We start from the raw sequence: 15,338 nt of genomic DNA on the forward strand, positions 1-15,338 counted from the left end.
TTCTCACTCTATGAATTATTGCCCTTGTTCTTGAATTGGTTGTGGACACGATAGAGAGCTGGTTTCTGGATGAATTTTTTACGAAACTTGGTGTGAGTGTTTGTAATTATATTAACTGTATAGGTGCCCTTGTTCTTGAATTGTTTGTGGACACGATAGAGAGCTGGTTTCTTGATGGATTTTGACGAAACTTGGTGTGAGTGTTTGTAATCACCCAAGGATGAACCCTATTGAAAATCAGACGAATCGAATATTTACTATGAGTTATTGCCCTTATCTTTGAAACTTGAAACCAAATTGACATAGAGGTTCAAATTTATTAGCTTCTCAAAATGCTTATGAGCAAGACCCCATTCTTGTCTCGAATAGCTCAAGTTAATTTTGCATTAGAGTTTTATGTGTTTTTTGTATGGTCATTTTAGATCTGTAAGCAAGTCGTTGTTGACTTCGACCATCTTGTTGAAAAATCATGAGTGTGGTTTACAAAGGCCAACAGTGATTATTATTAGCAAATATCCATTGGGAGATATAAAGAACATCATCCCATTCTCCACAAATTATTTATATTTTTCAGGAACTGACAAAAGTCATTTAGGCACTAACTTACAATGGAGGAAAGTGATGTATTAGAGATAAATAAAGAGGAAGAAGAAAATGGTACTGAAATTAATTCTGAAAAAGATCCACAGGATGTGAACCCATCAAATGAACTTGTTTCTGAACCAGTTAATGAACCTGGAAATAGTGATATATGTATTGAGAATTATCTACCCACAGAGCTTACTGAGGAAGATGAAAAAACATTAACAGTTGGTTTACCTAATGTGAATTGTGTTGAGAAAATTGTAAGTATATGATACTAAATCCCTTTAAGCACTCAAAAGCCCAGCGCAGACGAGGAACATTTTAAGCAAACAATCGTAAAAATTTTCTTTCGATCATTTCTTTCACCGTCTGCGGATTACAGAAACATGAACAAAAATGTTCGTGAGAATTGTTCGTGAAATCAAACATGCCTGCGTTAACGACGAACATTAGCACCGAACATTCATCGACGAAAGACCAATCAGCGATCGAAGCCAGACCACATGACACTCAAAATGGCGAAGTCCAATGAATCCACCAACACAAAATTTTGGACTGTGGAGAAGGAGCAGATTTTGGAAGATATGTGGTCGCAATCTGCCTCAATATTGTGTTGAACCCATCTTTGTCAACCCGGAAATATTGCTGATACATTGCTGGGTCATCAGCCGACAGCTCCTGTACAAGGTTGCCGAACACACTCTGCTCTTTACGACGTCGAATCCAGGTACGGACCCAAATGCTCCTATTTCGCCGTCTACGTTGGCGTCTTTTTAAAATTAATAAAATAGCTAAGGCAATTTTACATTTTCGTTTGGACGTCGCCATTTTGAGGTCATGTGATTTTCCGTGGCACTGGCGTATTGTTCGAGCTAAATGTTTGTCGTCTGCGGAATTATGTTTGTCATCTGCGGATAACGGAAAACAAATATATTCAATGTTTTTGTTCGTCGACAGAAATGTTCCTAGTCTGCGTTGGGCTTAACATCCAAATTGTAAAAGTCATTCTGAAATTTTAATACAAAATTTTCATTTTTATAAGTGATGGTTACAATATTGTGCAATTATTTCTAAATGTGTTATTATCCACTTATACAAACTAAATTTGTTATATAAGGATTAATTAAATACAGAGAGTACTAATTGTATTTTTAGTAGTTTGACGTAGTTTTGATTAACCTTTGTTTACTAAGTGGCTGTTCCCATAGGTTGTACCCTTGAGGTTGTTGCCGCATGCACGGAACATGACTGTGGTCTTGTTACCGAAACATAAACATTGAACTTCTTTTGCAGCTGCACAAGAGGAAACACACAATTGTTGGAATTTTTGTCGTTGTTGTCAATATCATCAATATGCCTGAAGCTGATTTATTTGATCTAATGGCCGGACCCAAGGTGTTTCAATAATATAACCAAAAACTTATGCAAATAAAAGAACTGTATGATAAAGAATTCTAACCGTTTTATAGACCGTTAAAACTTCTCATTTTGGTCAAGAAGATGTTTCTCAGTAAACGTACTCGGTTATCCGATTTAAGACTTGATTATCAAGATGTGTTCAGGCTCGGAAAAAGACGTTAGGACCAGAGATAGTCTATCTATACTCTCTGTTAAGACTATTAGTCTCGTTCCAAACAAGGAAGACAACTCCAAACAATGAATCAAAACATTACAAACGACAGTTAATTTGGCCATTACAGGGATGCACTTATTTCGAATCAGAATACAGGTGTCTGAGGCAAGGGAAAATAAGAGAGTTACAATTGACAGGGAACAAAAAACTGACGAAGTCACGGCAAATAATCAAGCATTGCTGAACTGAATATGGTTTTGTTATAGGTCAATTATTGGGGCTCAATGTTCGCTTGCTGGGGCCGAGCCCCCGTGTTGACGGGGCTGTGAAAATGTTGCTGCAACTATTACAGATTCTTCAGATTAGGCAACACATAATCATATTTTTTTGAAATAACGAAAACAAAGCAGTGCGTTTGATACCATTGGATAGATCTCGTCAGGCGTAAAAACTTGTGTGAAGGTCGCAGTGTCACCAAAGGTCAAGGTCACGAGGTATCAGCCTTAAAAGTTTTGAAAGTTACTGTTTTAGAAAATGTAAAAAGTACAAAATCAAAGATCAAATGATGAAGGGACAATTTTAAAAAATGTAAAAGGTGAAGGTCATCCATGTTAGAGGGACCAGCCAATCAGTAAAAATGTTTATAGCTCATTGTCGTAATATGAGCCTTCAAATCCATGTGTGTCAATATTTATCCTTGTTTGAATGTTAAAATGGTGACTCGTCAATTTAAGATACTCTGTGATATAAAGAAAAGATATATATATATAGCAATACATGTAGTGAGTAAAATTCCTAGTTTGAAGTATTTTTGAAGGAATTATGCGATTTTGTACATTTCTAGTAATTAGGAAGACTGTACTCACATATATTCAAGACTCGTAACAACCTCCAAATGTGGCCAAAAATCGATATTTTGTGAATTGACTTTCGTTTGCAATCAAAAAGCAAACCGTCTTACCGCATCTACCACATGTACCAAACCTACCACACCTACCAAAATAAAAAATGCACTGAAATGAGTATTGTTAGATTTAAGAATCGTAGATTTTCATACTATGAAGCTAAACTAGTCAATTTGCGGAATTTTTGTTGAGGTCAATATTATGGAATCAAAAATATTTCAAAAATGAAACAAACACATTTTCTGATTCAAATCAGGCTCAAAATAGAAATAATCCATTTTCAACTGACGAGATAAAAAAGAGCATGTAAAAAAACCTAGGTAGGCTAGGTAATACAAATCATGTCAGATTATGTGCGACATATGATAACAATTTCATATCTTTTGTGATTTCTATTGTAAGTTTCAATTGTAATCTTACAAGTTTTCTACCAACGGCTTGTCCCAAAGTTAGTATTTTTAACCCAATAAAGCTTGTCATAAAAAAATATCAGATTTAATTTTGGCACCTTACTAGCTCTCTGTAGCGGTCCACAAACACAACAAATCGCTAAACGAGCCATCCATTGCGCTGTTGAGTTTGAGAACACATAATGTAAGCAGAGCAGAACATTAGATTTGCTAAGGATTTAGCTCGAACTGAGATGAAATCCAGCTCTTATAAACATTAGTATTATCCATATCAATTTTTTTTTACAGATAATTTGTTTAGATCTCTGTTCTGAAATGGAGAAGGATACATTTAGAAGTAGAGCAGGGTAAGTATTGTTAAAAATTCATGGAAACAAATTGGCCAAAGGTTAAAATCTCATCCAATCAAAACCGTACCATCCATATAAAGCGTTTGTTGGTGTCACCCTTTTCTGAACAGACACAATTTTGTAAATACTCAGCTTACGTCATGAAATAGGTCAGATGTCTGATGATCAAACAGAGTGAAACTCAGAGTAACAACATGTTTCAGGTTCTGTTTTAATATGTCTAAGTAGTTGATTTATTATATTTCAGAGATAAATTTTCTCAAATACAAGTGTTACTCAAAGCCCTACGTTTGTTTTTAAACAGTAAATCTAAGCTACATTTTGAACATGAGTTTGCTCTACTTGTATTGGATGATGGAGCAACCTGGGTATGTATAAGTTTTGATGTATGAGATCTGAATTGGCAGTTCAAATATCTTTTACTACAAATTATTGAACTCCAATCTCTCAAAGTCAAATTTAACTACGAATTGACAGTCAATATTCATATTTGTGATCTTTGCAGTAATTTAACAACAAAATACTCCACTGTCTGCGAAGTCTTAATTCTGTAGTGTAATATTGTAGAAGAATCTAGTGGGGAAAATGGTGAATTAAAAAGATTTTTTGTTGTTGAGGCATTTCCAAAAAAACAAAGTATTTGATGGCGTCACTAATTGCAAAATATGCTTGTATTACATAAGGCCCTTATCAAAGTCATCAAACACTTAGTTTTAGTGGATTGCATGAGCCACAGACGTCCGATTGAAAATTAGAATGGTGCAAATTGATGCAATCAGTGTCCCCAATACACATAAAAAACTTTTTAGAAATCCTCTTTACAATCCCTATTAGCAAAAGCCTCATGAACTAGAGTTAGAAAAATAGTAACCTGATACTTGGTAAAATGTGCCCAATTGAGCTACTTTCGCCACATTAGTTATTCATTTGAAGAGTTGTCTTATCTTATTGTTATAATAAGATTTATAATTTCATTTTATATAAGAGGTTAATACAGTGAAACCCCTCTAAACCAACAGGCCGTCAGACTACTGTAAAATGCTGGTTTGGAGGGGTTGCCGGTTTACCAGTAGGAGTGGGCAATATAACAGAGTTACATCTGTGTATGACTTTATCACCCTTTATGATGTTAACTGGACACCACGCAATGTCATTATAATAACTAACAATTTTTTACTCTAATCTTATTTCCCTTTGCATAACATGTTGACGTTTGCTAGGGCGTTCCATGTTTATGATCTAAACTTTCGAAAATCAGCTAATTTAACGCAAATTTGAGCTTGGGAAATGACCAAATGGCTGGGACTTTTCAAATGTATCGGTTTACAGTGGAATCCGGTTTACAGAGGAATCCGGTTTATAGAGGATGTGGTTTAAAGGGGTTTCACTGTAGTATTGTCTGGTTGAACTTGATTTTAAGATCATGAGTCAAGTTACTTAAAGTAAATAAACAGCAGGTTCTATAGTGTATCAGACAGTACCTATTACATAAAATATGTTTGTGTTGTAACTCTTATAAATTTGACAGGTGAGTGACTTTACCAACAACCCAAGAGACATATTAACTTTGTTAGAAGATCTGATGTGTTCAAATAAACCTGTATCAAATACATTTGATATTTCTCAAGTATTTGATATCATGTAAGTACATTTTAGTACACTCTCGTACGACACATGTATTTTGTCGCTCTATCTCTGAATATTTATTTTGTGAAAACAATAGATGCTATAGCTTGGTGCTATTTAAGTGAGAAATTTACAGATTGTCCACCATTCTATTAAGGGTAAAAAGGGACATACCTACTTTGTCTAATTTACTTACTACACATTCTGATGAAAAAGATTTACTAGATTGTGCATACAAAATATTCATTTCTGGTTTCGATACAAATTTCATTTCCAAAGTTATTAAAATCATTGAGTCAGTCATATTAAAAAGAACAGCATTTTTTAAATGGAAAGAAGTAGTTAATAGATTGCATGATTTAGATTCCAATTAAAGACACATTAGGCCATATACAAAGCCTTCAAATCACATTTAAATGCAACTCTTGGGTAGCTGGTTTTTGCATTTCGATTCTGATGTTTTTGCATTTCTAGTTTTATTTTGTATCAACAAATGCTGTCAAATGATACTTTAAGGAATCAAAACATTTTAAGCGGAAATAGCAAAACACTAATGCACTCTTTTTATAAGTATTCCTCTGTCTCATGCTTTAGGCCTTAGATTTGATACACGTTGTATATATCAATGTGAGACAAGTTGTGATAAAGACTATTATATTACACAATAAAATTGACTAAGTCAATCAGTAATAGTGTTCACAGCTCACCGTCGAAATTTGGGCCTTCAAATCCATGTGTTTCCAGAATTATCCGCATTTGAATGTTAAAAAAATCAAGTCGTCTTTTCATGAGACACTGCCATATATAGAAAAGACATCTATAGAAATAGGAAAAGAAATTCCTAGTTTGAGATAATTGTGAAGGAATTATGTGATTTTCATACATTTCTAGTACTTCTGAAGACTTTACATAATTTACATATATTCAAGACTCAAATCGACGCATTTGTTCCTTTAAGTCGTCACCTCCATTAATCTTTATACGTCCACATTATAATGTGATCGTATATTGTCGTCGGCCCTGTCCGTCCGTCCGTCCACAATTGGCCACCTTTCAATGAACGGTTTTTGAGTTATTGCCCTTGACTTGGGAAAAACTCATCAAAATTTGTTTGTGAACACAAAAGAGACTACAATTTTCATCCGATTTAAATGAAATTTAGTGTGATCAATTATAATGATAAGATCTTAGACAAGTTCAAATGTGACAATCTTTCGATGAACGTTTTTGAGTTATTTCCCTTGATTTATGAAAAATGTGTCAAAATTTGTTTGTGAACACGGTTTTCATCCGATTTACATGAAATTTGGTATGATCATTTATAATCATATAGAGGACAGCGTTGAGAGAGGACGTGTTTTCTTTTTGTTTACTCTGTATTGAAGCGTGACCTGAGTGCTGTATAAGCGTTATATATTTGTAGCTACTGGATTAAAGGCTCGAAAACTAGAGCTGTAAGTAGCATTGACTATATATATTATTTATTCCCATGAAGAAGAGAGATCGGGATAGTGAAGGGGACACGCCTAAACCAGAAAACAAATTGAATAAAATGGCGACCACAGTGCCCACCTCCTCTGCATCAATTGACACTATTTCTGCCCAATTGGCTCTTTTAATATCAGAAGTTTCCATAGTTGAAGACAATCAGGAATCGCTTAAAACGGTATTCGAAAACAAATTGGATTCACTAAAATCAGACTTATTGAATAATATGGATTCGAAAAATTAAAACACTTAGTGATGAGCTAACTCTTGATTTGGCCGGTGAAAGTATTAGGATTGATTTAGTCATTAACAAGGTTCAATGTGTAGAGTCTAGAATGAACAATATTGAAGATACTATCGTGAGCAATGTAATTAGTAATTATAACCGCGACCCTACTGAAAACAATGACGTCACAATAATTGCATTTAATTTAAACTACGAAGAGTCCGAGAATCTAACCGACAAATATACACATCTTATACAAACTCTGGCTCTTGATCCGAATTCACCTGTGATGATCACAGCTACCAAACGGATACCACAAAGGCGATACGATAAACCAGGTCTTGTGAAAATCAGTTTCAAAAATACCGAACAGAAAATTAAGATTCTCCGAAAAAAGATGAACCTCAAAAAGTCGCAAGATTTTTCAAATGTGTATCTGAAATCCTCAAAATCATATGTTGAACGTCGTATTGAAAGCAATGCGAAAGCCACTTTAAGAGCACCGCCCAATCCTGGATCATTAAGAGTCAACACGAACGGACTCATACTATCCCAGCAGAGAAATGATTTGTCGGCCGATAATGTGCCTCAATAGCAATCCGAAAGCTCTAACCGTAAGATAAAGATAGCTCATATAAATGTTTGTGGGTGGACTAATTCAAACCAAGAATTGCGTATTGCTCTTATCAATCAATCTAAGGCTGATATAATAAGCATAAACGAAACACACCTAACAGATACAAAAACTATAGATGCAGAAGGGTGGAAATGGTATGGTCTTAATAGAATAAATACACACATATCTGCACCTAAAGGCTCTGGGGGTGTTGGTCTCTTAATCAAAGAATGGATACTTAAGGAATATACTGTGACAATTCTGGACCGTTCATACGGAATCTTAGGGATCTCACTAACTTCTTAAAGTAGAGAATTTACATTTCTCGTGTTTAGCTGTTACCTTTCACCAGAAAATTCCCAGTGGGGGCGTGACGCCCAGGGTTTCTACTCACATCTGCTTTCAAAGTTCCACACTCATTACAAATACGACGCAGTCTTTCTATGTGGCGATTTCAATGCAAGAATTGGTTCTCTTAAGGACGTAGACAACGAACTAGACAATACCCTAGAAAGAGTATCCATTGACACAAAAATCAACCAACATGGTCACGCACTTCTGGAATTTCTCAGGGATTCCAAAACGTGCATTGTCAATGGCAGGCTTAACCCAAGTTCAGACAATTTCACTTTCCTTCATAGCCGTGGTAGATCGGTGGTGGATTATATATGTGTTCCTCACGAAGTCCTCCCCATGTGTCAATCCTTTAATGTTATTTTGACCTCAGACCTTGTGGATCAGGGTAATTTGCATCATTTACTAGGGAATCGGAGCAGACTTCCACACCATTGCTTTCTTATAGTTGATTTCTGTGTACCAACTGCAAACAGTACTAATAGTAACCACGATGGTAATCAGTTTCCAAATCAAACTCCGAAACCGATTAGACTTAATCGTATATCGAACAATTTGTTTCAATCTGAATCAAGCAAACTTGCAATTAGGAACATCATCGATAAAATATCGTCCTCTAGGTCGTCACAAAATGAGATTGACAAGCTATATGACAACTTATGTGATGTTATCGTGTTAGAGGTTAAGGACCTAAACCAATACCAAAAACATATCATAAAAAACGTAGTCGCGTAAAACCATTTTGGAATGATGAGCTTAGCTATCTGTGGAATAATGTTAAACTCAGAGAGCGCCAATTCCGGAAAAGCACCTTGGGTCGATCCGTTAAACAAACTTGCAGACAACAATTTCTTTGTGCACGAGACATGTTTGATAAGAGATACTGAGCGTCAATATCAGAAACATTTTTCTGATAATATAGACTCACTGAACACCACAAACCCCAAATAATTCTGGAAAGCTATTAAATCCCTTGGACCAAGGAAAGATTCCAAGATTCCATTTGAAACTGTCGATGACTCTGATGAATCTATAACAGACGAAAGTGCAGTTCTTGCAAAATGGAGGTTAGACTATGAAAACTTATACAACTCTGACAATTCACCATATGAAGTATTTCATGAGAACATAATCGAAGATAAGACTTTGATAGAAACAATAATATCTAATCCAGACCATGTTCACGAACGAACTCACGTTAGACGAAATAATACGGGTGACACAAAGAGCCAAAGTTAACTCGTGCCCTGGACTGGACGCAATACGCAATCCTTAAATTCCCCCTGATCACCGAAACCATTCTTGCCTTAATCAAAAAGATTTTTGATACAGGAATCACTCCATCAATATGGCGAAAAGCTATTATATTTCCAATACTGAAGGATGCTTCATCTGACAAGAGATTACCACTCAATTATCGGGGAATAAGTCTTCTATGCTGTATCTCAAAATTATACAGCAGTTTCATCAATAACCGCCTATCTAGATATCTTGAAACACACTCCCTCGTTGCTGACGAACAGAATGGATTTCGTCGATCACGCTCATGTGAAGACCATATCTATGCCCTTAACAGCATCACCAGAAACAGTAGCTCAGTATTCGCCACATTCATTCTTGCCTTAATCAAAAAGATTTTTGATACAGGAATCACTCCATCAATATGGCGAAAAGCTATTATATTTCCAATACTGAAGGATGCTTCATCTGACAAGAGATTACCACTCAATTATCGGGGAATAAGTCTTCTATGCTGTATCTCAAAATTATACAGCAGTTTCATCAATAACCGCCTATCTAGATATCTTGAAACACACTCCCTCGTTGCTGACGAACAGAATGGATTTCGTCGATCACGCTCATGTGAAGACCATATCTACGCCCTTAACAGCATCACCAGAAACAGTAGCTCAGTATTCGCCACATTCATTGACCTAAAAAAGGCATTTGACTTTGTTGATAGGGAATTCCTGTTATACAAACTCCTACTTAATGGTGTAGATGGAAAACTTTACAACTCAATCCAAAATATATATCTGCAAACGTCTGCATGTATCAAAATCAATGAAACCTACACTGACTGGTTTGACTGCAAATCAGGAGTGCGCCAAGGTGATAACCTATCACCCACCTTATTTTCGGTTTTTATCAATGACCTTGTAGCAGAAATCAACAGTCTTAATTTAGGTGTCTCAATTGGCTCAGATTGTCTCTCAATTCTCCTATACGCAGATGATATCGTTTAGTTGTCCCCAACCGAGAATGGAATGCGGAGCATGTTGGACAGTCTCCATAACTGGTGTAGAAAATGGCGGGTTTTGATAAACTCAACAAAATCTAAAAGTATTCATTTCAGGCGTAGAGGTATGGTCCAAAGTAAGGCTACATTTAGTGTTGGTGAAAACAGAATAAACTTTACGAGTAATTACAAATATCTCGGTGTTGTATTTAACGAACATTCGGACTTCTCTAAAACTACAGATGCCTTGTCCACAGCCGGGGGGAGAGCTTTGGGGTCAATCATTTCAAAAATGCACAATTTGAAGGAATTTGGATACCATACTACGAGAAGCTTTACTCAGCATGTGTAAAACCGAAATTAGACTATGGTTGCTCAACATGGGGCTTCAAACCTCGAAAAGTCATTGATTCTGTCCAAAATAGAGCCTTGAGATATCTTCTTGGCGTCCATAGATTCACCCCAAATCTGGCTATCAACGCTGATGTAGGATGGATTCCTCCAACTGAACGGCGGTGGCTCAAAATGTTGTCCTTCTGGAATCGTCTAATCAAAATGGACGAAAGTCGTGTAACCAAAAGAGTATTTAACTTTGACTACAATTTGTGTGACACGGTACGAAACTGGTGCGCGGATATAAAATCTATATTTGAAAAATTAAACTTAGTGTCTCATTTTATATACAAAACCCCTGTGGACATCAAACTCGCTGAATCAAGACTCTTCTCACTTGTCAATGAAATGTGGCAACAGAACGTGCACAATTCTCCAAAACTTAGAACCTACGTAAAATTGAAACATACATATGAAACTGAAGAATATCTTTCACTAAATCTCATGAGAAATGAACAATCACTATTAGCCCAATTCCGGTGTGGTGTTTTGCGGTTAAGGGTGGAGACGGGTAGATTTGTTGGAGAAAAGGTCGAGGATAGGCTCTGTATATTTTGTGAAAATCAGGCCATTGAAGATGAAACCCACTTCGTTCTTCACTGTTCACATTATCCAGAATATAGAAAGCAGTGGATAGATAACAATATGTTGTCAGATGACGAAAAATTGTGGTCATTAACAAATAATGCTCCGAGAAAACTATCTAAATATTTAGTACACGCCTTCATGAAAAGACAGAGAACACTATTTCCAAAATAGAACTTGTGTCTCACCGCTGTCCATAAACGAAATAACATTTATACCATCATAGTGACATATAAGCCCATAGGGCTGGGTGCTTATAATTATATTATTATTCACGTCTCTGTATTATTTGTTTTCATGCACATGTCACTGTAATAAATAATTTACTTACTTACTTACTATAATCATGAGATCTTAGTCAAAATTGAATTTGACGATTTTTCGATCAATGGAAGTTGAGTTATTGCCCTTTACTTAGTAAAAACGCATCAAAATTTGTTTGCTTGTTAACGCGATAGAGGTGACAGTTTATGTCAGAATTTTATTAAATAATGTGTAAATTAACAATATCTTGCAAAAATTAGAGTTTTGGTATGATTTGACACAGATAGGTGACCGCCCTTGATATACTGAAAATGTATCAGGAAAGTGGGTGTATCTTGCTAGGCAGCCACTTGTTTACAATACCCTTAACTGTTAAGTTTTAAGCCTGTGAAGGGTGATTTTCTATGAAGGATTTGATTGATATTTTGATATATTTTTTTTTAGAGAAGATAAAGTAGATATTCCAACAGTAGATGATATTATTTTACCACCACCATATATTGTTAGAATATTATTTTTATATGGTAGATCAAATTGTCTGTTAAAGCTTTCTAATTTGGAGGTGAGAACTTCATGTTCTTTTTTTAATATTTAAAAATTGCGATATAAGCTGATGGGGCAGAATGTATCAATTTGCGTAATCACGTCTGTTTTGAATGAGTCTTTCGGACTATATCATTTACTTGCCTCTTACACAAAATTAACATAGATAATCTCCACTGATGATGATGTGACAGAAAGTAACAACTGGACTCGAGGACGGTCGACAGCAATTGTCTGAATATGTAATTTGTATCCATCTACATTGGTTGTATTTTGCAACATCATGATAAAATACCTTTAGAAAAACATCGACCACTTTCTTCTGTTGTACTATCGAGAACAACGCGATCTAGAAGGGGCACATGTAGCAACTTTTTTTGAGTGTATATCATTTAAGAGGCAGTGGTTACAATGATTCAACAACTAGTTGTGGTATTTTTTTCAACAAAGCTAAAAAACTTTTAAAACTTTACAATTTCTAGGATATGTTATGTATATTTACCAACAGTCAAAATGATTTTACTGTATTAATTGCAGAAATAATCTTAATAAAATGCAGATCGATATTTTATATTTTGCCTTGCCATCATCATCAATTTGCCATCAATTTTTAATATTTTCAGTCACAAAGAATTTTAGAATCATCACCTTACGTATTTTTTGATTCATTATATATTCATGAACCATTAGCTGAAGATAATTCATGTGAGGTAAGATGTTACTTATAATTTTATTACATTATGATTGAGTATGTTAGTTATGATACCAAGTCAAGTCCAGTGCAATAACTCACAAAGCAGTTCTGAATAAATTGCACTTGTCAAACTCATTCATTATCTCATTAATATACCAAAGGGTACAAAAAACGGTCAAAATCTGATGATGTAAGTATAGCATGTACATAATAATTTTAACCAATTTATTGAAAATTCCATGATCAAGCTGCAATTTATGTTTTTTTTTAATCTGAAAACTAACTATTTTCAAAATATCACTTTCGTCTTTGAGATCAATTGCTGGTAAACATGCAATTTCTAAGTTCTGTTATATTGAAGATACAATGGAACCGGGTTTATCCAACCATTTCAGTTCCCTATAATGAAAAATGAATATCACTTCCGTCTTTGAGGTCAATTGCGGATAAACATCTTGAATCGTAAAGATGGTTAGGTTTTCTTCAAGCAGGATATAAAACACCATTCATTTCATTTCATTTTGACCTATTCCACTGGGGCCCCTCAAAGGTCCAAGACAATAAAATGGAAAGAGGAAAAAAGATGAGTCACAAGATGGAGTAAGAAAGCTGTAAATCATAAATTGGACATGTGCCTGGACCTAAATCTTGCATATTATAAAGCAATTTGAATATCTTAGAGTGATACTGATATTTCCAAGGCTTTCTTCCTCCATCATGTGACCAGAATTTTGCCGGTTTCTTTATCATTCATTTTTATAAGCCCACATTATAATGTGGTCGTACATTGTTGTCACCCCTGGCTTGTGAACACAATAGAGGCTACAGTTTTTATCTGATTTTAAAGAAATTTGGTGTGATCATTTATATTCATGAGATCTTGGTCAATTTCGAATTTGAAGATTTTTCGATGAACGGTTTTTGAATCATTGCCCTTGACTTAGTAAAAATGCATCAGAATTTGTTGGCTTGCGAACGCAATAGAGGTGACAGTTTATTTTGTGTGTTTGTTTAAATGAACAGTATCTTGCACAAATTAGATTTGACTGCCCTTGATATACTGAAAATGTATCAGGGAAGTAGGCGTATCTTGCTAGGCAACCACTTGTTTTTTCAGTTTTCGCCTTTCATTCTTAGGCCTTTGGCCAGGTGTTCCTTATTAGCTTTGTACCTAAAAAGAGTGTATTCATACGCTGAATCCCAAGTTGTCACAGATGACATCATTACGACGTCATTATGTCATCAGTAATCACTAAGGAATTTTGTAGTTCATCGGTAAATGAATGCAAATTTCTCACATGTGTTCACTGTAGCACGTGACAATAAAATGAAAAGTAAACTTAACATAACAAGAAAAATTTCTCATATTTCATTCAAAACCCCATTAAAAATGGAGTAAATATTCGGAAGGACAAAGGGCTACACTTAAGTGAATTGGGAATAAGGGGTGACATGAAACAAGCGATAAGGAAAAGGGAAAGATGGGGAATGGAATAGGAAGGGGACGGGAAGGGCCAAATCTGTGTGAATTTCGAAGGGGCAATATGGAAATAAACCACTATGACACACAATTATACATAATTTTGATTTTATTTTCTATTATTTATTTACAAAATATTTGAATGGGGACGTTATTGAATTTAAGACATTTAGACAAATTGTGTAGGCCAATGCAAGACAAATAATTTTTGACAAAAATCTAAGGATCACAAACAAATTGAACATTCTTCATATATCTTGAAGATGATCATAATCTATGGGTAACTATCTAGTATACCTTAAACTATCATTATACAGCCTGGCTCTTCACTAATCAACCAACTTCAGTAAGCTGTTAATTTTAGGCTTTCCTTTGAGCTCTTGTCGTTATATATATCCTTCTAAGCAAATCAAGACATTGTAAAAATCATGATGATAAAGATGGTACAGTAATTTAAAAATAAGATAGTGATTACAATGATAAGCTAAGACTAAAATTATATACATTTCTTTTTACAGGATTTCTGGCATAATGGGACATTTTTTTATTTTTTTGTTCTATTTAATTTCAGGAGATTTTCCACAGTTTATGTAACTTGGACAAAAAAGGGCAATCATACATATTCGAAGTCTCAAAAAATCAAACCAAACTGTATGTGTACATGGCACAACTATTAGCACATCCATTGCAGCGTGTATCCCAGCAATCAACAGCCTATAAACTTCGTCCTTTAACACCTGATCTGGTTGAAAAGGCAGTTGCAAACTTACCAGCAACGTGAAGACCAGTTTGTTTTTTTTATATTACCATCCATAATATTGCAAATACATGTATTCATCTGATTCTTTATTATGTGAAATTTTGTATTAATTTTAGTCAGTGGGCATAGGTGACCTTGCCTGGCAAGCTATTTCCATATAATATACAGTAATACTATTCAATTTTGTAGAACCATAAGTTCGGGGAACATTGGAAATTGTAGTTCACCCTAAGTCATATTGCAATAA

General features: G+C 35.0%; 2 protein-coding genes across 2 annotated transcripts; both read left to right on the forward strand.

The window, feature by feature from the left end:
• Window positions 1-608: 608 nt before the first annotated feature.
• Window positions 609-7,758, forward strand: LOTGIDRAFT_162630 (hypothetical protein; the record flags this gene model as incomplete). Its single annotated transcript, XM_009058643.1, has 6 exons — window positions 609-845; window positions 1,879-1,980; window positions 3,762-3,820; window positions 4,071-4,191; window positions 5,352-5,464; window positions 7,272-7,758. The coding sequence occupies 6 exons, from the start codon at window positions 609-611 to the stop codon at window positions 7,756-7,758; spliced, it is 1,119 nt and encodes a 372-aa protein (XP_009056891.1).
• Window positions 7,759-11,925: 4,167 nt separating this feature from the next.
• LOTGIDRAFT_162631 (hypothetical protein) lies at window positions 11,926-15,112 on the forward strand (the record flags this gene model as incomplete). Its single annotated transcript, XM_009058644.1, has 4 exons — window positions 11,926-11,938; window positions 12,061-12,176; window positions 12,781-12,867; window positions 14,903-15,112. The coding sequence occupies 4 exons, from the start codon at window positions 11,926-11,928 to the stop codon at window positions 15,110-15,112; spliced, it is 426 nt and encodes a 141-aa protein (XP_009056892.1).
• Window positions 15,113-15,338: the final 226 nt, after the last annotated feature.

This window comes from Lottia gigantea, assembly GCF_000327385.1.
Source record: "Lottia gigantea unplaced genomic scaffold LOTGIsca_35, whole genome shotgun sequence".
Lineage (NCBI taxonomy): Eukaryota > Metazoa > Mollusca > Gastropoda > Lottiidae > Lottia > Lottia gigantea.